The following is a 25,789-nucleotide window of genomic DNA, read 5'->3' as shown; positions in this document are numbered from 1 at the left end:
TCCCCTTCCACCCTGTCTCCCTCCCCTTCCAGCCTGTCTCTGTCTCCATCCCCTTCCACCCTGTCTCCATCCCCTTCCCACCCTGTCTCCATCCCCTTCCCCCCCTGTCTCTGTCTCCATTCCCTTCCCACCCTGTCTCCCTCCCCTTCCACCCTGCCTCCATCCCCTTCCACCCTGTCTCCATCCCCTCCCACCCTGTCTCTATCCCCTTCCCACCCCGTCTCCATCCCCTTCCCACCTTGTTTCCATCCTCTTCCACCTGACACCCGGAAAATCCTGCAGAGGTACAGTCACAGCTGGATGGATGCCGAGAACCCTAGAGTGGGCTCTTCTGCCCGCCCCCCTGGCCAGGTTGGGTAGGGCACGTCTTGCAGCTGTTCCTCTCTGGGCTATAGCTGGCATTGTCCGTGAAGGCAGCTGTGGCCAACTGCACAGCACAGCGGGCAAGCCTTGCCCAGTTCTGTAGCCAGAGGGCAGTGAAGGGAGCCCTGGGTCACTTGGGAAATGCTGGCTGCTCACAGAGTGGCTCTGGAAGATAGATGGTCTCTGAGCTGGGCATGGGGCTCTGACCATAATCAGCACCACACTGGTGTGAGAGTTGCAGTGTGAGCTAGAACATTGCCAGCAACCAGCCAGGACTGCAGAGGGCACAAGGTTAATTGGCCTGGGAAACTCAGTGAAGACCTTGAAATGGAGCTGGCATCAGGAAATGCTGAAACCAACAGAAATTCATTCTTCAGAGAAATTAAGAAAGACCTAGACTCTCCCAATATTCAAAGCATCCAGAATGCAATCTAAAATTAAGCCGCATGAAAAGAACTGGGAAAACAAACCTGCCAGGAAAAACACGACCAACAGGCGCCAAGCCAAGGATGACAGAGATGCTGGAATGATCAAGTGAGACTTTAAAGACACTCCAAGAAGTAAGTGATTGGAAAACACAGACTTAACTTTTCACAGTATCTTAGAAATGATATTGTACCAGAAAGCTGGGTGTAGAAATCACATCACCGCATGAGTCCCTCTCGCTGCAGGGTGGCATGTGTGACACCAACACATGCTGGAACCCATCACACCATGCATGCACACGAATTCCTTCCCATCCTTTAATTTAAAAACATCATGACGCTTGGAGTGTCTGAAAGTCTCTCTCGTTTACACAGAGGGGACAGGGGAAATTCTCTGAGTGACTGCAGATTGCTCGTCTGAAACCACGGAAGCCAGGAGACTAGGAAACGGTGTTGATTTTTAAAGTATTGGGAGAAAAGAGCCATTCACCAGAACTCCATATCCAGCAATGGCATCCTTCAGTAACAAGGTGGGGTGAGGACACTGCTGGGCAAGTGAACGCTAAGAGCTGACTCTAAATAAGTCCCAAAGGAAGTCCTGCCAAACAGGAAACAATCCCAGGGGAATCTGGGAACTTCAGGAAAGAAGGAAGAACATTTTTTTATCCAAGCAAAAACATAAACTTCTTTTTGCCTGTGATGTTTTTTAAAATAGGCATGACAGTGAAAAGTAAGAATCGTAATACTTCTTGGTGGGGTTTTCAACATATACGGAGTAGGTACATATGACTGCTACAACATAAAGGGAGGCAGTGAGAAGTCCATATTGTGAGAAGATCCTGACAGTTTCACCTGAAGTGATACAACATTAATTGTAAGTGCACCGTGAAATATGAAGCATGCATACTGTAATCCACAGAAAAATCACTTTAAAAATATAAAAATGATATAATAATGACATAGACACATCAAAATGGAGTACTAAAAAAGGCCAAATAATCTGAAATAGGTAGGAAAGAGAAAACAGGAATAAAAAATGGAGGACAAACAGAAAACTAAGCATAACATTGTGGACCTACATCCAAATGCATAAAAAATTACATTAAGTATAATGGCCAAAATACATCTATTAAAAATGCAGAATACACATACCAAGCAGGTGCACATGGAATGTTTTAAGGTTGCTATCAAATTACCAGCTATCAAATAAATCTTAAATTAGAAAGAAACTGAACTGTAGAAAATATGTTCCCTCAACATAATGAAATTAAACAAGAAGTCAGGAACAGAAATTACCCAGAAAATCCGGAAAAAAAACACACTTTGAAATTAAAAAACATACTTCTAAATATGGATCACAGCAGGCATCTTAGTCTGTCTGAGTTGCTATAACAGAACACCTGAGACTAATTTATAATGACCTGAAATTTACAGGCTCACAGTTCTGGAGGCTGGCAAGTCTGAGATGAAGGTACCAGCTTCCGGCAAGGGCTTTCCTGAGGCGTTATCACATAGTGGAAGGTGGAAGGGCAGATACAGAGAGCCACTAACAAAAGCCCTTTTAATTACGGCATGAATCCATTCACAAAGGTGGAGCCTTCAAGACGTAAACACCTCCCATGAGGCCCCACCTCCCAACACTATCACACTGGGATTAAGTTTCCCACATGTGAACTTTGGAGGGCCACGTTCAAACTGTAGTACATCTCAATGGAAATTTGAAAATATTTTGAACTGAACATAAATAAAAATACAACATATCAAAATGTGTGAAACGCAGCTAATGCCGCACTCAGATGAAAATTTCTAACACAGAATGCTCACATTAGAAAACAGAAAAGATCTCAAATATGCAATCTAATCTTCTGAAGAAGCCAGAATAAAAGAAGAGCAATCTAAAGCTAAAGCAGGCAAGAGGAAGGAAACATAGAACAAAAATCAGTAACATTGAAAACAGAACAATGATAGCAAAATATCAATGAAATCAAAAACTAGGTCTCTAAAGAGATCAGTAAAATTTATAAATCTCCAGTAAAGCTAACAGACCAAAAGAGAGATAGAGATAGAGAGAGAGAGAGAGAGAGAGAGAGAGAGAGAGAGAGAGAGAGAGAGGGAGAAGACATAGACTACCAATATGAGGAAGGAAGTAGGGAGTACTGCTATAAACCTAACAGGCATGATAAAAGCAGCCAGGCAAGAGCACAAACAATTCACTGCTCACACTCAGATATAATGAACCAGTTCCTCAATGACAACCCCCCCCCCCCGCCAAAACCCACAATCTACCAAAATTCAGCTGACATGAGAGAACTTACTATTCCTGTAATGATTAGAACCTGCCACAACCACAGTCCCTAGGCCCAGATGGTTTCACCGGCAAAGTCTACAAAACATTTAAAGAAGAAGCAACACCAATTCTACATAATCTCCTCCAGAACATTAAAGGGGGGACACTTTCCAACTCAATTCATTCGCTACGTCTATACCACAACCAGACAAGGGCAGTACAAGAAAGCTACAGGCCAATATGTACACAGATGCAAAAATCACGGACGATGTTAGCAAGATGAATTCAGCAACATGTAAAAATACTATGCCATAACGAACGGGGGTTTATTCGAGGAATGCAGAGTTGGTTTAACATTGGAAACTTCCCAAAAAAATCACAATTACACAGTGTCAACCACACCAACTGTCTAAGGAAGAAAAAACATGTGATCTCATCATTGATGCAGGAAAAGTATTTGACAGACACCAACATCCTACATGATAAACACTCTCAGCAAACTAAGAATAGAAGGAACGTTTCAGCTTGATAAGGAAAAACCACAAATAAACTTCAGCTAGCAGCTTGCCTCATGGAGAAGGATGGACTGCTTTCCCCCTGAGGTAGAAAGAGAGGCCAGGATGTTGGTTCCCCCTCTCCTACTCAGAACCGTACTAAGGTCCTAGCCAGGGCAATACGGCAAGAAAACGAAATAAAAGACACATAGATCTTAGCAAAATAAGCAAAACTGTCCATATTCACAGATGCTATGACTGCAAAGGATTAGAAAACAAAATAAAAACAGCAACTAACCCAGAACTAAGAAGTGAGTTTAGCAAGGTCATGGGTTACAAAGCCAGCACAAACATTCATCATACTTGTATACACACTCACTGAACAACTGGAAACCACAAAAACAAGCCTACAAACAATTACATTAACTCCAAACACTAACAATAAAACCAACGAAACTATGTGTATTTCTAACAAAAAAAAGGGGTGGGTGGTGTGGTGAAAATCACAAAACGCTGATGAAAAAAATCAAGAAGAACGAAAATTTATGGACAAACTCACCGTGTTCATGGATCGGGAGACTCACTGCAACTAAGATGTAGATTCTCCCCAAATTGATCGACAGATTTAACTAATTCCTATAAAATTCTGAACAGGCATTTTGTAGGTAAAGATAAGTTGAATCTAAATCTTGCATGCATAAAGTAGGGGATTGTGCTGTTGAGTTCAAGACTTACTATGAAGCTACAGTCAATACAAGGTGGTATTATTAACAGCAAAGGGACAGACCCTTAGATCAAGGCAACAGAATAGAAGGTACAGAAAGAGACCCCCATAACTCATGGTCAACTGTTTGTTGACAAAGGCACAAACATAATTCAGTGGTGGTAGGACAGTCTTCAATAATGGCACAATTGCACATCCATATGAAAACGAAAAAGAAAAGAGTACTTTGACCTCAATCTCACACCACAGGCAAAATGGATCACACATTTCAATGTGAAACTTAAAACCTTTTAGTAAAGAACATAAGAAAAAATATTTTGGCCTGGAGTTATGCATGGAGTTTCTGAATCTGACCCCTGTAAAAGAAAAATTGATCATTAGCATGCACCAAAATGAAAAGTATGTGCTCTGAGGAACACTCCGTCAGAAAATGAGGAAATGGCTGGGAGAAGATATTTATCTGTTACATATTGGACTCGGATTCACCCCAAACTCAATACTAACAATCCAATAAAAACATGGGCAGCACCAGGCAGCACGTGGAGGGCACCTACTTCTCCAAGCAGTGGAGAGTGACCAGCTGGTGCCCAAGGCCCTGGTTGTCACATCACTTCTCTGTCTCTAACACTACAGGCAGAGCCCACCATGGAGCCCACAACAGAGCGCCTGCCATGCCTGCCACTGCTCCCCATGACCCACTGGTTCCCAAAGGAGCCCACGACGGAACACCTGCCATGACTGCCACTGCTCCCCATGACCCATCAGTCCCTAGAGGAGCCCAAGACGGAACTCTCAGCCTTTCTTCTCCAACACCCATCAGTTGCCGAGCAAGGCTGAAGCTCCTGCACCCCAATCCTATTTGAGCCGCTCAGCCGTCAGCATAGGATCGTGTTTGTACTGAACAAATTGAGGCGTGGGCAGGTGATGGCCCTGCCCAGGTGGCATGGGGTGGGGCATTATGTAAACACAGGCCTGTGCCATGTGACAGCTGGGCACTGGTTTCTGGCTATGGGAGGGCATACCTGCCTCAGCACTTCCAGGCCGATGGATGGGCAGCTCCTCATAGTGCTTGGCCTGGTGATCCACAGAGTGGCCATCAGGACACCTTACTGAGGGCCACCTCTGGGGCCAGTGCCAGCCAAACTGGAAGAGCATGAGACCGCAGAGGATAGGTGCTGATACAGAGAGAAGCAGCGCACAGGACAAAACAAAAAGGCAGAGTCACTGCTCCCTGCCTCAGCCCAGGCGGGGCCCCCAAACCAGGCCTCTCCCGAGGGCACCCTCCTCCCTAGGGCAGAGCAGATGGGCTCCAGGTGGAAGACCTTGGTGGCCAGCCATCTTCCCCTCCCTCCTCCCCTCCTGGGCCTCCCCTCTCTTCTTCCACCTCCTCCTTTCTCCTCTCAGCATCTCTTCTCCCTCTTTCTCGATCCCCCACCCTTCCCCTCCCTCCCGTCTCCCTCATGTCCAGAGACACCTCTAGGATCAGCTGCGCCCACACAAGCAGTGGCAAATTTGATCACCTTCAACATGCTGCTCTGATAAGATTAGATTATTTTAATATTAATGTATTACCTAATTAAGCTGCAATTAACAATCTCCCTGGGCCAGCTTGGATGCAGCAGGGAGGCCAAATTAGGAACCAGAGCCAGCACCAGAGGCTGGGGTTTGGGGCTCCCATCGGCCAAGGGCCCATGCCAGTAACATCTGACTCACCAGAACAGAGATGTCTCAGAATCTCTGGTTGGTTCCAGCCCCTGCTGGTGGCTCCCTGGACCTGGGGGCTTCCTTTTCTACTCTCTGCAGTGGGAGCTCCTGCTCTGCATCCCAGAACCTCTGGCCCATTCCGGCCCCTGCCGGCTGCTCCCCAGGCCTGAGAGCTTCCTTCTCTGCTCCTGCAGCAGAAGCCCCTGCGGTCAGCTCTGTGTGCCACAGCCACGTTCTTTTCTGCTTTACTCCCTCACCTTTTGGGAGGACATCCTTTGCCAGATTCCTGAGACAGGGTGCAGGGACAGTCCAGTTAAGACCTTGAACCCCTGCAGATACATGTACTTCTTCCTTCAGACCTGATGCGGGGCTTGGGGGTGAGGGGTACGAGATCCCAAGATGCAGATCCTCACTAGGAGAGGGCACTAAAGGCTCAGGGATGCTCCAGGTAGGTGCATGGAGCCGCCTGTGGCGGTTTTCCCCAGGGAGCGATTGATGAGAACCGTCCAGCTGGGGAACTGCCAACGCCAGGTCCTTCTGGGCTGCTCAGATTCCACAGGGAGGTCTTTCCACCGTGGCCTCTAGGGTCACGCCTGCTGCCCGTGTTCCGCAGGGCACGTGGTAGGGGGTGCGGTCTGGGCTTAGTTCAGGCCTGTTGTCCCAACTCGGACCTGTCCAGGGACCTCGACTGCCCTCTCTAGAGTAGCAGTCCACAAACCTGCCGAGCATCCGTGTAGTCTTCAGGGCCGCCTAGCACAGACTGCTGGCAGCCCCCAGGCCTCCAGCCAAGCCAGTCTGAGATGAGGCCTGATAATCCACATTTCTAAGAGGCTCCCAGGGAGACTGCAGCAGCCTGGGGACTGCACTTTAAGGATCACTGCTCCAAGAAGAGGCCGCTGGCTTGTTTCAGAGTTTTCGTCTTTGCTTGGGAGAGGCAACTGTCCTGTGTGCACAGATGGTGAGATGATCCTGGGGACCCGTCTCTTGATTCAGCTCTCAAGCATCTGGATCCAGCATGCTTCAGCCAGTGGCTTCCCTCCCCTAATGCACTTACAGCCGGCTCCTGGGCCACTTTGGAGTTTTGAGGCATCACTCAGGCAGGTTCCCAGCTCTACCTGCTGCTTTGATTCTGGTTCCCTGGGTCAGTTCAGTCCTTTCACGGCTAACCCGCTCATTCCAGATTTCAAGTCTGCTGCTGTATCCTCTCTCTCTGTGGGGTTAGGCCTCACACAAAAACAGAAGCTACTGCCATCACTGTGACTTTAGGGGGCATGGACATGAGTTGCATCAGCCACTGGGGCCTGGATGCCTGACCTACCCTCACCTCCTGGAGGGCATGATGTGGCGTGGGCCCCGTCTATCCCAGGCCTCTGCTCACCTGCCCCGTCCTGGCTTCTAGGCCACCCTGGCCCTTACTTCTCCATGGTCAGCTCTGACATGCCTTTTCACATCCCCTGCTCCCCTATCAGCCGAGGCCCAGACGCCTGTCACAGCCAGATGCCAACCACCCATGTGCCCGAGACTGTGCAGAGACCCAGACAACAGGTAAATGAACGGACGAGCAAATGGGCATACTGGGGAGGAGGGTGGACCACCACTCAGGGCATGCCTGGCTTATGGGGGGCACACAGGAGGGAGGGAAGACCCCACCTAAGACACTCCCCACAAAAGAGTGGTGCAGAGGACAGTCATGCCTGATACATCAGCCTGGGTGCTACGCTGCAGGAAGGAGACAAGTGACTGCCACATAACCTCCGCCCTGCATGCTCCCAGGAACGCTCTGCCGGGGTCCAGGGCCCGATGGCAAGTATGCGGGAAGAAACAGGAGAGGGCATCATCAGATAAAAGGTGAGTCTGAAACAAATGCGAGATGCTAAAGGACAGAAAGCAGTGGCCTACAGGCCCTACCACAGACGACCCTGCAGACACCCTCAAGGGAAGGGCTGATGGGTGGGCATCTCAGACACAGATGATCCTGCAGACACCCCCAAGGGAGAGGCTGAGAGGCAGGCGTGACAGACAGGAGTGAAGGGACGCCAAGCCGTGCTCTAGGCTGCTGCTAAGGGCTGGACAGGGAGCCCTCCCCCAGGTCCCTCCAAGAGCCGGTAGCATGGGGCAATGCCCAGCTCTGTCCAACAGCAGAGAACAATGTAGTTGGAAGGGGTGTCCTGAGCCCCACAGCCTTGCTGGGGGTGCAGACTGCACAGCGAATCTGGGCTCCCGGCCCCGCTTCTCTGGGCTCTGGTCCTTGCTCCTCTGTGAGGGCGCCCTGCAGAGTGGACATGGCCCCGGCAGCACCGCTCAAAGCTCAGCATGAGCAGACCCCAGCACCACCTCACCACATCAGGGGACAGGCCGGCACTCCAAAGGCCACAGCCCTTACTTAGATCTGGAGGGTACAGGCAGGACCACTGGCCCTCATTGGGGCCTCACTCTTCCGCAAGCCTTTGCTGCGAAGGGCTCTCCAGACTCCGTGAAGCGCACTTAGGCTGGTGAAAGATGGGCTCTGCTTTTGTGGAGGATTGGATTTACTTGAGATTAATGGGGTGTGTATAAACTGATAAATACTACAAGTCTGTTCTAGCGGCTTGATATTTCAGCTCCTTGCCTCTCCACTGCTGCCTGCAGACTGGGACGACTGCACCTGTTTGCACAGTCCCTCAGGAACACAGGGCCAGGGTTCTCTGCCCCAGTGACCACCTGGCCCAGCTGCCCACAGCGGGAGGACAGACCCTCTGGGGACAACAGGCAGGTGACAGCTAGAGGCTGCCCTGACAGGGCACATGGATGGACCTACCCAAGGGAGGTCAAGGACAAGGCCGGGGCCTACCTGCCACCTCCTTGGACGATGGCAGACTTGCTGCAGTGGCCTCAAGGTCAGCTGGGACGGTGCCGCCTCTCTCCATGGTGCGCAGTAGCCCTCGCAGCCGCTCGCACTCCGCCTGCAGCTGGTTGTGGTCTTCACGCAGGCGCTGCCTGGCCACACTGGCAGGGTTCAGGCTCATGTGCAGCACTTTGGTCTTGCTCTGGTCATAGTCACCCTACAGGAACACACATAGCATGGGTCACCATGGCCCAGGCACACACGCAGCATGGTCACAAGCAGCACGGGTCACACACGGCACAGGTCACCATGGTCCAGGCACACACGCAGCATGGGTCACACACAGCATGGGTCACCATGGCCCAGGCACACATGCAACATTGGTCACACACAGCATGGATCACCATGGCCCAGACACACACACAGCACTGGTCACACAAAGCACAGTGTTCTGTTCTTTTGTCTTCTTGAGGCTGCCTAGCAGCCATATCTCCTTGAAAGAGTGGCTCCTTCCCCGTGTCCCATGGACAGGTGCAGGACCAAGGCCTGGCCGCCTGCTAGGTCCCTCCTGCCTAACCACAGGAACAGGGTGAGAGGGGACACAAGGCCCTAGCTTAGCCAAGCGCAGCACTTTCTGCAGCTCCACACAGTGCCTGGGAGGGAGGCTTCCTCTCCTCTGAGTTTCCCGGCTGTTAATGAGGCTGGGAGCCTATGTGGCCACGTTCCCATCACTTCCCTGCCAGCCTGGAAGATGCCCTGTGCCACAAGAGAAACAAGGTCAACCACACACCGATGGAGAATGAGGGAACCTGGCACTGGTGTGGTTGGCTCAGGAATGTGCCTATCGACCTGACATTCCCACAAAACCCAGGGCTAGGATGTGCGTGGCATCCTTGAGGGAGGAGTGCACCTGGAGCACCACATAGCCCTGCAGCAGGGGACAGCCACCTGGGGCAGGGAGGTGCAGGGGCAGGGAGGTGCAGGGTCACTACACACTGCTCTGTCCTCAACCTCATTCTACACACAAACATCAGTTCCACCACGTTCTGTCACCTGGGAGTACACAAAGATTTCTCAAACAGGGTTCAGAAACTGCTAGCCATAAAATAATAAAAAAAAAAAAAGTACAACTGATCTTATGCAAATTAAGTACTTCCATCCACCAGAACAATGGACAAGTACCCACAGAGCAGGAGGTGCTATTTGAAAATCACATATGTGACAAAGGGTTCAGATCCACAACATACGAAGAACTCAAGAAATACACAAGACTACATCAGACAACTCAACCTAAAAATGAGCAAAAAATGTGAAGACACTTTACAAAAAAACATACCCCAAAAGCTAATAGACACATGAGAAGGCGCAGGCCAGGGCTCCTGCCAAGCACTGAGACCCTACAGCTCATGGCTGTGAGCTGCAGAGCAGTGAGAGACTGGGTGGGCACGCCGTCCCTCAGGCGCCACCAGCCACTTGTGAGTGGGGTGCATAGCCAGCAAGCCAGGCCAGCCCTGCACATTCCCAAGGGGAACTTACCTGTTGGCAATGAGTTCCCGCTACCCTCGGGGCTTCTGTCCATGTACTGTCCTGTCTCTTAAAGAACAGGGAAACACATCCTGTGTTCGGGTCATCCCATGCTTTCAGGAGAAAGGCTGGTGTGGACGTACCCCATGAGGTGAAGAAGCTGGGCGCAGTAAGCTCCTGGCCTCCCAGGAGCTCAGGCTGCTATGAGCCACTTCTGTCCGAGTCCCCGAAGGACGGCTAGGCCTGGCCTAGGCTGTGCCCATTGCAGGGCACCTCACTGGGACCAGAGCCCGTCAGCTGTGGGCGATCACTGTCCCAGGGCCCCGGATGTGCCTCCAATAGGGAGGGAGGAGGGAATGGGGAAGAAGGAACTCTCACCTCACCCCTCCTGGTGCCACCCTGGACTCTAAAACAGTCCCCTGATGTCATATCACACAAGCTAGTGGCTGGCCCTGCCATCCCCTCATGGAAGAGGCCAGGGGAGACGGACATGCTGACCTGGACCAGGGACCCCCCTGCACCGCGGCATGATGGCAGAGGCCACTGCAGAGGGAAGTGGGGCTTGCAGACATGGCTCGCCTGGCCGCTTCCTCAGTGCTTCTAGAAGGAGAAGGGGAGGGAAATCCACCCACTCAGGCCCAATGGGAGAGGACTGGGCCGGGGTGGGAGAAAATCCAAGCGGCTCTTCACAGGTTTACTGAGAACCTTGTAAACCACAGAAGATGAAGAGACATCCTGTAACACTGGCTGAATCACAGACTCTTAGGGTGAAGGACTGCTACTTCATCCAGTTTTATAGCTGGGGTAAGATAACCCAGTGTGCAGAATCCAGCCACCCCCACACACTCAGGAGGCCCCTCTCATGGGCAGCACGGGCTTTCCTGGGCCTCTGTGGGCTGGATGGCATCTACCTCTCCACCACCCCAAAGAGCCTTGAGGAGCCAAGGAGGGTATGGGGAGAGGGTGAGGGCTGCCTTCTGCGGAGACCAGCCAGTCACAGGGCTGTGCGGTCACCCTGCCCCCGTCCTAACCATGTAGCACAGCAGCCGCACCAAGAAAGCAGCTCTGGGGCACGCGAGGCCAGCACGGGCCCGGCTGACGGAGCTGAGGGCACAGAAACATGAATCTGAATTTCAGAAAACTTGCACGTGTGCCAAAATCTTCTTTAAAAATGTACAAGGTTTCTTAGTTCAGGGGCTGCATAGAAGGCAGGCTGGAGTCTCCTGACCTCCAGCAAGGATGAGGCCACATGGCATGTACTTGGCCCTCCTCTGGCCCAGAGCAGCGAGATCCTCCTCCCCCCCCGGCCTCACCCCACTCTTTCTCCCTAGGCTTCAACACCACTGGCCTCCTGAAGGTACCCCTGGGCGGGAGGAGGCAGTGCCGCCCTGGGGGCCCCCCAGCGAGGCCTCACCTGGCCCCAGCAACCTCCCACTTAGCAGGCAGCGTGACTTGCAGGAGGGGCAGGAGCTCAGTGGTGGCATGCCCAGTGCTGGCCTTGGACCCAGCAGTGCCCGAGGATGTCAAGTTCCCTGGGGTACAAGTTGTCCTAGTAACACCCCATGTTCCATGGTCAGGAACAGAGCCAGAGATGCAACCCCACCCCCTCCCGCCTCACCACCCCCAGCAGGGTGCCTGTGATCGGCCCATCATCCTGGGGTGAGGTTTCCCCCTTGATGGGGAGCTTGAGGTCCACGAAACAATTCTGCATATTGGAGGATTTAAGGACCAAAATCAGGAGTCAGTCAAGATTAAGGAAATGAAACCAAAACAGAAAGAAGATAAAACCAAGAAGTTCTTAAATGCCAATCCTGTCACCACCTGGCCCCCAAAGGTGCCGCTCACTGCACTGCTGACCCCACTGGGGACTAAGGCTTGGTATGTGCAAAGTCATCATGTCCATGCTGCAACCAACCCCCAGCCCTGTCCTCAGCCCCTCACAGTGTGAGACCAACAGGGTCGGAGCAGGTTCCCACGGCCCAACTTCCACCTAGAGCAGGAGGTCCTGGAACACGGACAGCATTCACTGGGCATCTGACACCAGGGCTGGAGTGACCTGCTGATGGCACTGCTGACCAGGGCTGAGAACAAGCCTGGGCTCTGCAACTAGCGGCGGTCACAACCCACCACCTGGGAGGGCCAAGGATGGAGGAGGATGGGCTCTAGGGCCCTGTGCAGACAGCAACATTCTGGGCAGCTACTCACCTTTCTGTAAACTCAGGGGACTTTCCCTGTCTAATGCCCAGAGAAGGCAGAGCCCCTAGAGGTGGCATGGGAGGGGCAGACTGGGCACCACCCACCTTCTCATGCCCCACTGTGATTCTGGCCTGGGCTCTTGACCTCCGTCGGTTTGTTCCTGCCATCCTTTCCTTCTTCCCTCTGTCTAACCACCCACACACCTGTCTGTCCATCTGATATGATTTCCAAGCCTGGATGCCCTCAGCACAGCTGTGAACACAGTGGTGGAGCCGTCATTCAGGGCGGGAGCCCCTGGCATCCCAGGAAGGGGTCTCCTGGGCCACACTCAACATGTGAAGGGAACATTCCTGGACCCTCCAAAAGGAGGCCACGCCGGAGCCCCTGGGGCCTGGGACCTCTGCTCTAGCTGAGACGGGACTGTGCCCCAAGACAGCTGGGGTAACAGACAAACTTCTAGGCTGCTCCTGTCACTACAGCCTGGGGTGGCGCAGTGAGTCTGGCACACCGTTCCATGCCTGGGAGCCCACGTGCCACATATTTTGGTGGGCGCTAAAGTGCACAGGTAATGACAACCCTGCCCTGAGACCCGTCTCCAGGACAGCCAAGTGTTGGGACAGGAAGACAGCCCTGTGTCCTATACAAATAGCACCACTCCTGTGCCCGTCCCACCATGAGGAGCCATTCAAACACACTGGCAGCAAAGCAACATGGCAAGAAACTAGGCGAGATCTAGGTGACCAGGAAATGTCCCATGTCTTGGAACAGAAGACTTGGCACTGTCGGGACCAGAGACACCCAGGGCCAATCTGCACATTTGGTACAATCCCAGGACCCAGCGGGCCTCCGTGAAGAACTGACAAGCTGATTCTGAAACTCACACGGAACTGCAGGGACTCAGAACAGACACCGCAGGCTTGAAAGCGGGGAACATGGGAGGAAGACTTGTGTCTCCTGATCTCAAAATTTACTACAAAGCCATGGTGATCAAGATGGTGTGGAGTGGGTATCAGGACCGATGCACAGACCAACAACGAAGTGGAGAGACCATGCTGAGGGCTTCTGAGAAAGACTGTCCCATAGGGAAAAATAGTCTTTTCAACAAATGGGCTGGGACAATGGGCTGCCGCATGCAAAAGAATGAAGCTGGGCTGCACCTCCGAACATAAAGAAAAACGAAGAAACAATGGATCCGAGACCCACTTAAGAGTCCAACCCACTTAAGAGTCCAACTGTAAAACCTGTAGAGGAAAACAGAGGGGATTCTCATAACCTCATAACCTTGGATTTCACAAAGGATTCTTAACCAAAAGCACAAAGAACAAAAGAAAAAAAACAGGTAAACTGGATCTCATCCAAACTAAAAACAACTGTGCTTCAAAGGACACCACTGAGATGCAAAGACAAGCCACAGAACAGGAGAAAATGTCTGCACATCTATACCCAAAGAATTTACACCTGAACACTCTCAGAGCTGAATTTAAAAAACCCAAATGACCCAATGTTACAATGGGCAAGGCATCTGAAGCGAGACTTCTATTAGGTCAATAAACACATGAACAGCTGCTCAGCACCGTCCGGCATCCAGAGACAGAAGGTGAAATCACAATGAGATATCACTTGGCACCGGCCAGGATGGCTGGAATGTCAGGCAGTGAACACGTTGGTGAGGATGGGGGGAAACGGCAACTCATGTGCTCGGCCACCGGAGGGAATGGGGAGGGTGCAGCCGCCCTGGAGAATAGTCTGGCAGTTCCTCCAGTGATGAAACAGTTACCACGGGACCCAGCAGACCCACTCCCAGGCAGAACCCCGAAAGAACTGCACACTCATCCACACACACAGACTTGTACGTGAACATTCAGGGCAGCTGTGTTCACAACAGCCCTAAAGTGGAAACCACCCAAAGTCCCATTAGCTGATGACATACGATGTGGCCATGCAGACAGTGGGACATTTCAGCCACCAGAAGGAACACCACCCACACCTGCGACCACATGGGTGAACCTCAAACACTAGGAGTGAGAAAAGCCAATCACAAAGGCCACGGGACTCCCTTCCTAGGAAATGCTTGGAACAGGTGAACCCACAGAGGCAGGCAATAGCAGACTGGTTGCTGAGGGTTTTGGGGTACAGGAGACAGCAGAGTGGTGGGTAACTAAAGGGTTCGGGCTTCCCTGGGAGGGATCAAATGTTCTGCGATGAAGGGTGGCAATGGCTGTGCGTAGCTATGGACATAAGCCATGGAACGGCCCACTTGGAAGAGACGAGGTATAAGACCGTACGTCACATTTTAATAAAGCTGTCAGAAACGGCGCGCGGGGAGTGAGAAAGAGAAAGAAGCATGGATGCTGCTGCTGGAGACTGCTGGGCTGAAATCAGCCTCTTCCTTGCATGTTCTGTGATTTCAGCTTCAAGGGCAGCTCTCCAAACGGGAGGACAAGGGCTGACGAAGTCCCCGTGAGTCAGGCAACTGGCAGGCAGGGGACTGGCTGGCTCGGCCTCGGGCCCTGTAAGTGCACCGTGCAGTGGCCACCAAGGGAGCTGGGAACAGAGGGAGACAGGCATGGACAGCCCCTCACCTGGGCCGTCGGCCCTTGGGAGTGGAGAGTAGACACCTCAGAACCTCCACCTCTCCCTGCAGAGCAGGGAAGCAGCACAGTGCCTTGGTGCCCACTCAGCAGGGGCCCAGCAGAGGCCGGCTGCCAAGGGTGACTGCTGTTGCTGGCGGGATACCCCATCAGCCTAAACACTCATCTCAGTAAGCGTCCTCCCCACCAGAAGGCTGGCTCCACGGAGACAGGGACTGCTGTCCACCCCCACATTGCCAGTACTGACAACTATCCCGGCACAGGGTCCATGTGGGAGATGTGTTTGCTGAATGAATGGATGACAATTATTAACACTTACTAAACTAGGATGTGCTCCTGTGAGCTTAAAACCAGATTGCTAGAGTGGTTAAAGTAACACGTGAAATAAGAGCCAGCAGGTGTGAGGAAAGGGCTTGGACCCTTCTCCTTCAAGTCCCTGGAGAGGCCCCCTCCTACTTCCTGGGTCGCAGCTGCACCCTGGGAGCCGCGGAGGGTGTGGGAGAGGAGGTGCTGCTGCTGCTGCTGCTGCTGCTCCTGGGCCCCCCGACCCATAACCATGGAGATGAAGGGAAGGAGGGTGAACGCAGCGGCCATCTGCAGACACGCCATGGGGTGCCAGACTGCCAGTGCTCTGCAAGCTCCGTTTCATTTATTCTGCTGCTTTCTGGAGGAGAATGCAGTCGTGCAGCACTCATGCAACCCCTCGGAGGTGTGGGGAAGGTGGTGGTGCTGGGATACAGACCAGGGTTAGGGCTCTGCATGGCGTGGCTGTGGCTGGGGGCATCAAGGGGCTCAGAGTATGGCCTGAGAAGTCTGGAGGCAAAGGGGAGGGGCCACCAGGGCAGGTGGTCCAGGGGGCATCCCAGATGGGGCACAGGCCAGTGCAGCCTCAAGATCCTCCTATGCAAAGACCCAAGCACTTCCCACCATGGACGCACCAAGCCCACAGGAAGGGCAAGAGGGTTCTGCAACAGGGCCAGGAGTCAGTGGACATGGGGTGGGTTCTGCAAGATCACTTCCTCCTAGACCCCAGCTGTCCACCTGCTCAAGGGCCACCCCTGCCCTCTGTGTGTTCCGGTAGGACACTTCCTGCCCACAGAACCCACTTCTAGCTGTCAGCCCAGGAAGTCATTGTGAGGCTCCAGACATGGGGAGAAGCCCCTCCAGTGCTGCCCCGGCACTGCACACCCACCCACCTAGGGTGCAGAGCACAGTTCATGCCAGCAAGCAGGAGCGCCATCGGGGGCTGGCACCGCTCAACTCAAGCAGATGGGAGATCGAGCAATCTCGCTGGAATCTGCTGTTAGACGACAGCTTCCAGGAAGAAAGGGGAAAAATGGCTATAATCTTCTGCTAAAATTTGTTGCCTTGTTTGATTCACAGCTGAGAAAACTGTTGAGACACTGACGAGAATCTCAAAAGGAAAAGTTTGGAGCCTTCCTTTGATGCGATGGTGCAATCATCGACTCAACAAAAATCTTTCACTTGTAGAGCGAGCAGGCGCTCTGGTGCTGTTAACCAGCACCGTTAAACAGAAGAGCTGTCCAGTGGGTGTGGCAGGAGAATGTTGGGAATGCCTATGGACACTTGCAGGCCTACTGTCTGTCCAAGGTTCCCGCCGGGCCAGGCCTAGGGCCCACCTGCAGACACAGAGGTCCTGGAAGGGTCTGCACAGGGAGAGACAAGGCCCAGAGAGGGTGCAGGTGCTCCAGGGCTGCCATGCTCTCTGTTCCTACCATGAGTACTGCCCCTAACTTGCTGGCAGGTCTCTGACCTCTCTGGGCCTCAGTTTTCCATCTGTGAGGGTGAGTGTGGTGAGTTTCACATTCAAAGACCTTCCTTCCAGCCACAAGGCTCATAAAGGCCAGAGCGGAGGGCAGGAAAGCCATGAGCCCAAGCCCCGGTGAGTGCAGGACCAGGTGCCATGGGCCCTCAGCTGCCCCAGGCAAAGGAAGTGGCTTCTAAGGGGCCCTGCCTACAAGGTCCATGCCAGGAAGCAGACCACCCCCAGCAAGGCCCAGGCAGCACTTGGGGAGGAAGGCGCCTGTCCCCCTGTGCCTGACGTGCATGCTGAGAGCAGAGAAAACGCTGGAAGGAAGCAGCGACGAGAGGGGAATGGAAAACACAGTTGAATAACCACCAGTCCTCATGCATATTTATAGATCGCCTGGCCTCAAAACTCAATCAATACCTCTCCCGGTTCAAAGAAATGGCTTGGGGAGGAGAGCAAGGGAGCTTGGGCTGTCCCTGCTGGGCTGGGGAAGGGCAGAGCCAAACCTACCAAGAGGCGGAAGTCCAGCCTTTCCATCTCCTGCTTGTGGTTTTGCCCACAGCATACGCCTGGGCTGTGGGACCTGCATCTGTAACAAGCTCAGGCGGGGGTAACACCTAGTCTTGCCCTCAGCAGCTGCCTGACCTTGGGCAACTCACTCAGGGCTGGCATCAGGGCTGAGTGCACCTGTACGTGCCTGTCACTGAGTGGGCCCAAACACACCTGTGGCTGAGTGTGCCTGAATGTGCCTGTGACTGGGTGCACCACTACACGCCTGCGGCTGGGTGCACCTGAATGTGCCTGTGGCGGGGTGCACCTGTACATGCCTGTCACTGAGTGGGCCTGAATATGTCTGTCGCTGAATACGCCTATACATGCCCATCATTGAGTGCGCCTGTATGTGCCTGTGGCTGGGTGTGCCTGTACATGGCTGTGGCTGAGTGCACCCATACATGCCTGTGGCTGAGTGTGCCTGTACAGGCCTGTGGCTGAGGCGCCTGTACATGCCTGTGGCTGAGTACACCCGAACACGCCTGTGGCTGAATGCGCCCATACACACCTGTTGCTTGTTGCTGAGTGTGCCTGTATACACCTGTCGCTGAGTGCACCTGTACACGACTGTCGCTGAGGGGCCTGCAGGGCTGTGTCCCACCTCTTGCAGAAAGCTGCTCCCGGACAGGCAGAAGCACAAGAACAGGAGAGGGCAGCCTGGAGCAAATGGGGAAACTGAAGCCCAAGGAGGACGGAGGCCACCTGCTGCCTGTGACCAGTCCCTGGGAGCAGTGGGAGGATGACAACTGGATGAGGGTAGGACAGGACCCTAAGGAGCTCCTCTTCTGTGAAGCTGAGTGCTCCACTGTGGGGAGCAGGTGTCTCGTGCCTAGTCTACCCCTTGTATGCAGAAGCTTCGGGGGGAAAGGGAGTGACCAGGCCCTGGTGGAGCCCCGGCGGCCCCTCCAGCACATGCCACACAACCAGGCTTCACCAGAAGCAGAAACTCCCCACAGCCAAGGTGTCCATGGCACAGCCACCCTGTGAGTGAGCCCACCCCTCCCTGAGCCATGGGCCCCAGAGAAGGCCCCCTGACCCCCCTCCACCCCTGTGGCCATGTGCTGCCTGGCCTTTGTTCAGGGTCCTGCCCGGGGACTAAGCGAGGGTTTGCCAGGGCCTAAGGGAGAGGCCACAGCTTTCCCCAACAGGATGCTCCCTGTGAGCTGGCACGTCTGCCAAACCAGTGGAGCCCAGACATTGGCACCCAGGAGAGGGCGCCGAGGCTACCGCATAGCTCCGGGGCTGGTGTTCCCGGCAGAGACCCTACATAGCAGCTCCATGTGCAGGGCCAGGGGAGGAGGGAGCTGAGAGGGGTCATGCCTGTCCTGGTTCCAGCAAGGGTCAGGGGCTCCTCCCATGACACCCCTGATTAACAGCCTCTATAGTTTTGTGGCAGGGAAAGGGCGGGTGACCTGCAGTGGCCAGGGAGGTCAGCATGTTGGAGTCTCCACTAGTCAGCGGGCAGGGACAGCAACCCCTTCCTAATCCGTCCAAGGCTGAGACTGGATGGCCCTGGGCCAAACTCCTGGCCTCCAGGGGCTGTGCCAGTGGCAAGGGAGGAGATGGTCCTGATGGCACCCAGCGAGGCTGACATCTGCCCAGCCTACCTGGAGCAGTCCCTGAACAAGAAACACAGCTCCAGAGGGAGACTGAGCCTGGACCCTGTACAACACAGGGGGCTGGGCCTCACATACACACAGGATCCAGCAGGAAGGATAGATAGCTGCTGCCCCAGGACACCATGCGAAGCTTCCCTGGCCCTGCCCGTAAGGGACCAGCCTAGCTGCGGCAATAGTGCCGGGGCCCTGCTCCTTGAGGTTCCAGGGCAGCTCTCTGAGGCGGGGCCCAGGGCATGGCCCCTGGAGCCAGCGCTCTGTGCTCCAGAGCATGTGCGCATGTGGTGGCTTGCTCTCTGAGCCTGGATCTGCTATCTGTAGACTGGTGGTGATGGTAACCTGCCAAGTCCATGGAAAGGTCAAGCGGGTTCATGGATGTGCTCGTGGTCTCAGGCTGTAAGGAGCTCTGCCGGGCACGCAAGCGTTGCCCAGGGGGACTCACGGAGGAAAACCAGAGATGTGGGTGTCCTCCCTCTGCCGCCACATGCGCCTGGCTCTCGGTCCCTCTTGGAACTCCACACTCGTCTGAGGACCCAAGTCCTTCTCAAGATGTTCCTGAGAACCGGGGAGCATCTGGCAAACCAGGCCATAGGCAGGTTCCAGGTAAAAACCCAGTTCCTTGTGAGAGAGGCAAAGTGCTTCCCACTCCCGAGTCCAGCTGAGCGGAGGCAGCAGGGAGGGGCCTCTTCCCCACCCTCAGGAGAGCCACAGCCACTTTCGGCCTCCTCTCAAACCCCACAGGCACTGGCATGGCCCCGTGCTTCCCTTCTCCTCCTGTTAGAAGCTGCTCTCATCCGTCTTCCCTGCAGATATGCCCAGGAACCAAAAGGGCGTCAGTCCCTCGGACAGAGCGCCTGTAGCAGTGGCTGTTTGGGGACACCTCCATCACCAAGAGCCAAGAGCCAGGGCCAAGAGCTGCAGGGACTGGAACTGTCAGGCGCCCGCAGGCAGGGCCATGGCCCTTGCTTCCCAGAGGAGGCCCTGGGTCTTCAAGAGGCTGCAGACATGCTCAGGGATATCAGCTTTCAGGGAACCTGGACCCCCTAGCTCGTGCCTCTGAGTTTGGTTTTCTACCCCAAGGCTTCCGTCCAAGTGGCAGCGGCAGGGACAGGACAAAGGAGACTGAGATGCTCAGCAGCAGGTCCCTGGGCATGTCTCTACCTTGGGGGACAGCAGAGACCAATGGGCGATCTCAGTACACACAGGACAAGGTCCCTCAGGCTATGTGTGCATGCCCATGCCTGCCCAGGCAGCAGACGCAAGGGTCTGGCAGAGCCCATGCTGGGTCCCAGTTCCACCAGCCACAGCTGCGAGACTCTGGGCCAAGTCCCTAGAACCCCAACCCATCTCCTGTCGCCCAGAGGGGAGGTGGTCACCATACGGTGGGGGAGTGAGAGTTTGGGCACACTCACACCACCCGTCTGTCTGTCCGTCCACCTGGTGGCTCTGCCACCCTCCTGCATGTCCCACGCTGCCTTGAGGCCCGCACGCCCTCATTAAAGCTCCCCTGACCTCGGGCCTCATCAGCAGATGAAGACTCTCAGCACAGCCAATTACCCGGTGCTGGTAATCACCCGCTGACTTCCACCCGAGTCCTTCAGAAGGTGATCTGCTGCTGAGAGAGGCTTGTAAACAATTTGGAGGGAATTGTCAGGAAGGGCTGGATGACAGTGATCTAGGCTGAGGTCTGGCTCTGAGCTCCAGACCCGATCCCACATAGGAGTCCCTCAATGTCCGCCCCTAGCTGTGGCTCCCACCTCCTCCCCTGTACCCAGGGCCTTTGCCACCCTCTGCTGACTCTGCGAGCAACTGTAGGCCCACAAAAGGAGGGTGCTCTGGCAGGGCCTCTGGCAAAACTCAGTGTGGGAGAGCAGCACACGTGGGTAGGTGGGAAATGAGCGGGCAGAACCTAGTAACCACCACGGTGGGTCCCGGCTCTGCCACCCATGCTCCTTGATCAGCTCACAGCCTATTGCCTGCCCCATCTGCAGACCAGGCATCTCCCTGAGCTCCTGCCATGGCAATGTGGTCAGTGCATGGGCCACCTGCTGGCTACCCACCCTGAGCACGAAGCCTATATGTTTCTTGGAAGGAGGCAGGGGTGGGGAGGAACTGCACTGCCCTGGTCCTGCTGCAAGCAAGGCTCCTCCTCCTCCTCTTCCCATGAACCATGGGCTTCAGCTGGAAGGCTGCTCCACTGGCCTGCCTAGTGAGGGAAGTGGGTCCCTGCCGGGCCAGCAGATCAACAGGAGCTCTGGGCAGCCTCCAGTATCCCAATCTCCCCACTACAGAGTGCAAACAATAGCCAGTGCCTAAACCACCCGGCCTGAGGCTCGGCAAGAGCCCTCAGGGGCTCAGGCAGCAGGTGCAGGACCAGCTGGTGGATGAGGGGCCTGAGGAGAGCGGGAGTGCCCGAAGGACCAAGGCTGTGTGAGGGCAGGGCAGGGCAGGGCTGGAGTAGCCACCTGAGCGCTCTGCCCCTCGAATCTGGGGTCTGACTCACTCCAGGAGGTCCTAACAAGCTGCTTGTTTGTTCTCACTGGCCAAATGCATATGATAGGAAGTTGACCATCATAACCATTCTGAGTGCACAGCTCACTGGCACACTCCCGGTGCTGTGCAGCCATCCTCAGAGCTTCCTCACCTCTCCAGACTAAAACCCACATCCATTACAAGCTCACTTTCCGTTCCCCTGCCCCAGCCTCAGCCCCCAGCACCTGCCTTTCCACCTCCTGCCTCTATGAATCTGATGGCTCTAGGGGCATTGTGTAGGTGGAATCCTTCTGTGACTGGTGGTTTCACCCAGCCCAGTGTCCTCAGGCCCACCCACACTGCAGCAGGTGTCGGGACGTCCTTCCTCCTCAAGGCTGCATCGTACTCCGCCCTATGGAAGGACCACGCTGTGCGTATCCACTTGTCTGTCCACAGACGCCTGGGGTGCACACACCTGCGGGCCGCCGTGAGCGAGGCTGTCGTGAACGTGGTGTGCAAGTATCCGTGAGCCCCTGCTTTTGGTTCTTCTGGGGATGTATGCAGAAGGGGACTTGGGGGTCTCTGTGGTGAAACAAAGCCACTCTTCTGTCTGTGACCTCACCATGGCAAGGCACTGCCAAGCCCCCACCGGAGACATTTCTTCTAAAATCTTGTGCTTAGTCAGCAAACTCCCATGACAGGAATTACGTGAGAGATCACACCTTCCTTTCTCCTCAGGCTGCAGGAAGCTCAGATTAAAACAGAAGGCCAACTTCACTGGCAACCTCAGCCCTCGTGCTCAGAACACTCGTGCTGTTTCTCATATGTGGAATCGGCTGCTGGGAATGTGTAGAGCAGTGAGATCTCGCATAAAGGAAATGAACGTGATCACAGAAAACACTAGCACGCTGCTCTGAGGACTTCAGCCAACTCAGCCTCCTCAGCAGCCTGGGCTGCAGTGGGCGCTTCTCCTGTCCCTCCCCAAACCATGGGAGACCAGGAGCCCTTGGTCCCGCCAGGACCTAACATGGATCCCCGGGGCCCCGTGACAAAGAACTGCTTCCTTTCACGGAAGGAAAGCACCTCATTGTCTGAACCATCAGCTCACTGTACGTCTCCCACAGAACACGGCCCCATGAACATCAGGGCTGTGTTTCAGCTTAGAGCAGTGCCTGGCACAGAGGAGGTGCGTGAAGGTGGCTCACGCACGGGAGGGCTGGGCTGGTGGGCACAGAGTCCCATGGGCCCCACAGAGGTGTCCTCCCACGATCCTGCCTCCCAGGAAAAGCCCAGCTCCTTCACCTCACAAAGGAGGCCTTCAGGGCCCAGAGAGGAGCACCTCCGGAGGCCAGCAGGTAATGCCAGGCCCATCGTCCTGGTCCAGAGGCCACACTCCATACAACATGGTAGAAGATTCAGGAGAAGGAGCCAAACACAGAGAATGAAGGTCCCACAGATGAGCCACATGCATCACTGGGAGTCATCCAGCGAGTGGGAGAGGCCAGACCTGAGGAGGCTGGCTTGCAGCACCCGCTGGGAGGCCCCGGGACAGGAACAGGGACTCCACCCCGGCCCACTACACCTGGGCATGGATGCTGGCACAAAGCGGATAGCTGTGGCTCCAGGACGGGATGCAGCCCTGGCTGCTCCCAGGGCAGCTGCAGGGTTGGCGGCTTCAGGGTTCCAGGGGTCTGGGGACCACGAGGGCAAAATCTCGGGGAGAGGGTAAGGAGGTCTGAGAAGGGCCCACCCTGCCCTGGTCTCAGGCATGTGAGCCATGGCACCGCCTGCCTGTTGGTATATACAGAAGCAGGACAGTCTCTACACGCTTCGAGCTTCTGCTAACAGGGAACCCGGCAATCTTCTACCCACTCCTTTCCAAAACAGATGCACTTATTTTAAATGCCGCCAGGCTCTCGTCTGGTCTCTCTCCTGAGCAACACTTGGGGCACTGAGATTAGCCCCAACCACAGACCCCACCCAGGAGCCCGCCGGAGAAGAGCAGGCAGGTGGGACAGGGAGGGAGCAGTACTGGAAGGGGGGGTTCCATCAGCCCTGACCACTAACCTGCCTGAATAAGCACCATGATGAGGCCACAGTGAGAAACGGCTGGAGCATGGGCTTCAGAACCCAAAGATGAATTCTATTTAATTACACGCACACTGAGGCATTTAGAGGAAGTGTGCAGATGTCTGCAATTTACTTAAAGCACATCAGAAGAATAAAGTGGTGCAGTGGCTGGGCGAGGGATAAAGAGATGTCAGGAAGCCCCACAGTGGAGCATCCATGGGAAACTTGGTGGTGGGTGAACAGGAGCTCACTGCAAACTTCTCATCTTCACAATGTATCTTTAAATGTTCATAATAAACTTCTGAAAAACACCCCAAGTCTGAACGCTACACAGTAATCACTGTGACATGCGGGCCCCCTTGGGGCACAGGCGCCGGCCCATGCCACACACGTCACGCACAGAAGCTGGTGGCTACCAGGTGGAACTGTCAGGTGGTGATGCACCCACCCACCCAGCCAGGTCAGTGTCCTACCCAGTGTGGCCTCCACTGGATGTGCCCCTCTCTACCCAGGGTGGCCTGTGGGCCCTGAGTGGCCTCCTTGTGGCGCAGTGAGGCCTCCACTGGATGTGCCCCTCTCTTTTGAGGGTGGCCTGCAGGCCCTGATCACCTCCCTGTGTGTCCTGCCTTGGCTCAGTGCCCTCCATCCTCGGACGTGGCCCATCAGAACCACAGGTGTGGAAAACATGCCCATGTCATGGAGGTAAGGACGATGGTATTATGATGGATAACAAGAATGGCAGCTACACAGGCCCAGCTCACCAGGTATGTGCCGGCCCTCCAGGAGCCATTACCTGAGATCTCCAAAGACAGCCTGCAGGAAAGACCCATGCCCTCCATATCCTGGGGAGCACGCCGAGGCCAGGCCGCAGCCAGTGGGAGACAGAGCCATGGCCCACCCCAGGCTGTGGGGCCCAAGCTGACAAGGCCCAGTGCCTCCACTATAAGGTGGGGCATGAGAATGCAGCCGGGAGCCAGATGAGGACAAAGGTGCTGAGGCCCCAGCTCCTTGGTTCTAGGCCCACAGAAAAGCACAGGGGTGCACTCGGGCTGTGGGGCCAGGGGTGGGGCGGGAGGCCACGGCCGCAGGTGGGGCTGCAGGTGGGGTCAAGGACTGTGCCTTCCACCTGCCCCAACTCCTGTGACTGCACCAATAGCCACAGAGCTCCCTCTGCCACCCTATCTGGAGTTCCATGGGGTCTGCCCAATTTCTGTCTTCACTTGAAAACACAGCAACATATTCAAGCCTCATTCTGCCTCCCAAGAATGGAGCATCTGAGCTCCTCCTTCACGCACACACTCCCTGTGGGCCTCACTTTCCCCATTTCTAGACTGGATGGGAGGGCTTGCAGCAAAAGAGGCCCCACCCACCCGCTTCCAGCCCCTTCAGCAACACGAGAGCGCACACAGTCGGCCCTAAGGAGTGTTGGACAGCTCTGGGATCTTAGGGAGATTCAGAAAGGCCGGCGCCACAGTGGAGCCCAATGATGGCCCTCCCAGAAAAGCAGTACAGGACCTCCCAGGCCTCGTCTCCCAGCCTCAGCACCATGGGAGGGCAGTGGCCAGCTCTAAGGGGTAACTGGAATTGTCTTTCCTCACCAACCAGCTGTGAACTAATTACATGAAGTTCTAACTAGCTAGTAACTAATAACTAGTTGAGCCCCTCTCCAAGAATGTTCCCAATTAAGTCAGACTGCAGCTGACTGTAATCAGTCTTCCTTGAAGCGGCCCAACATGAAGACTTCTCCGGAGGGAGTGGGAGCAGGGAGAGGAGAGGGCATCCATCTACACAGGGAATGCAGTGGTGGCAGCTGGCTCCTGCTAACATGGCTCCCAAGCACTCTTCAGGGCTGGCTGCTGCCAGGAGCCACCCTGCAGGCAGCCTGTCTTCCTGTCGGGAGCAGTGGGTCCCAGGCCCGTGCAGCAGGCCTGTGTGGCTCTCACAAGCGGCCAGTGGAATGACATGAGTGCCCAGGCCAGCACCCCAGGATGGGCCCCCCGCACTCCACCACAGCTGCCCAAAGGCCTAAAGTGTCCAGGTTCAGGGATGGAGGTAAAGGGGTGAGGCTCTGCCCTTGGTGATGGCAGAAGCAGGAAGAGCCACAATGGGCATGAGTGTCTGTGCAGCAGCCACAGTGTGCCAGGTGTGTGCTAATGCCATGGTCTGTAATCAGTCT

At 54.8% G+C, this 25,789-nt stretch overlaps 1 protein-coding gene across 8 annotated transcripts in view; it reads right to left on the bottom strand.

The window, feature by feature from the left end:
• Window positions 1-25,789, bottom strand: part of MAD1L1 (mitotic arrest deficient 1 like 1) — a 501,873-nt gene that overhangs the window by 98,441 nt on the left and 377,643 nt on the right. For 7 of the 8 annotated variants that reach the window (XM_032259845.1, XM_032259846.1, XM_032259847.1 and 4 more), the window contains one exon: window positions 8,828-9,038. In XM_032259845.1, the coding sequence (XP_032115736.1) occupies window positions 8,828-9,038 (211 nt within the window). Of the gene's footprint in view, window positions 1-8,827; window positions 9,039-10,488; window positions 10,631-25,789 lie in introns of those variants that run through there. The other variant, XM_032259852.1, reaches the window with a different exon arrangement.

Source organism: Sapajus apella, unplaced genomic scaffold (assembly GCF_009761245.1).
Source record: "Sapajus apella isolate SASKATOON/1434 unplaced genomic scaffold, GSC_monkey_1.0 scaffold112, whole genome shotgun sequence".
NCBI classification, from domain to species: domain Eukaryota; kingdom Metazoa; phylum Chordata; class Mammalia; order Primates; family Cebidae; genus Sapajus; species Sapajus apella.
This window is presented reverse-complemented; position numbering and strand designations above follow the sequence as displayed.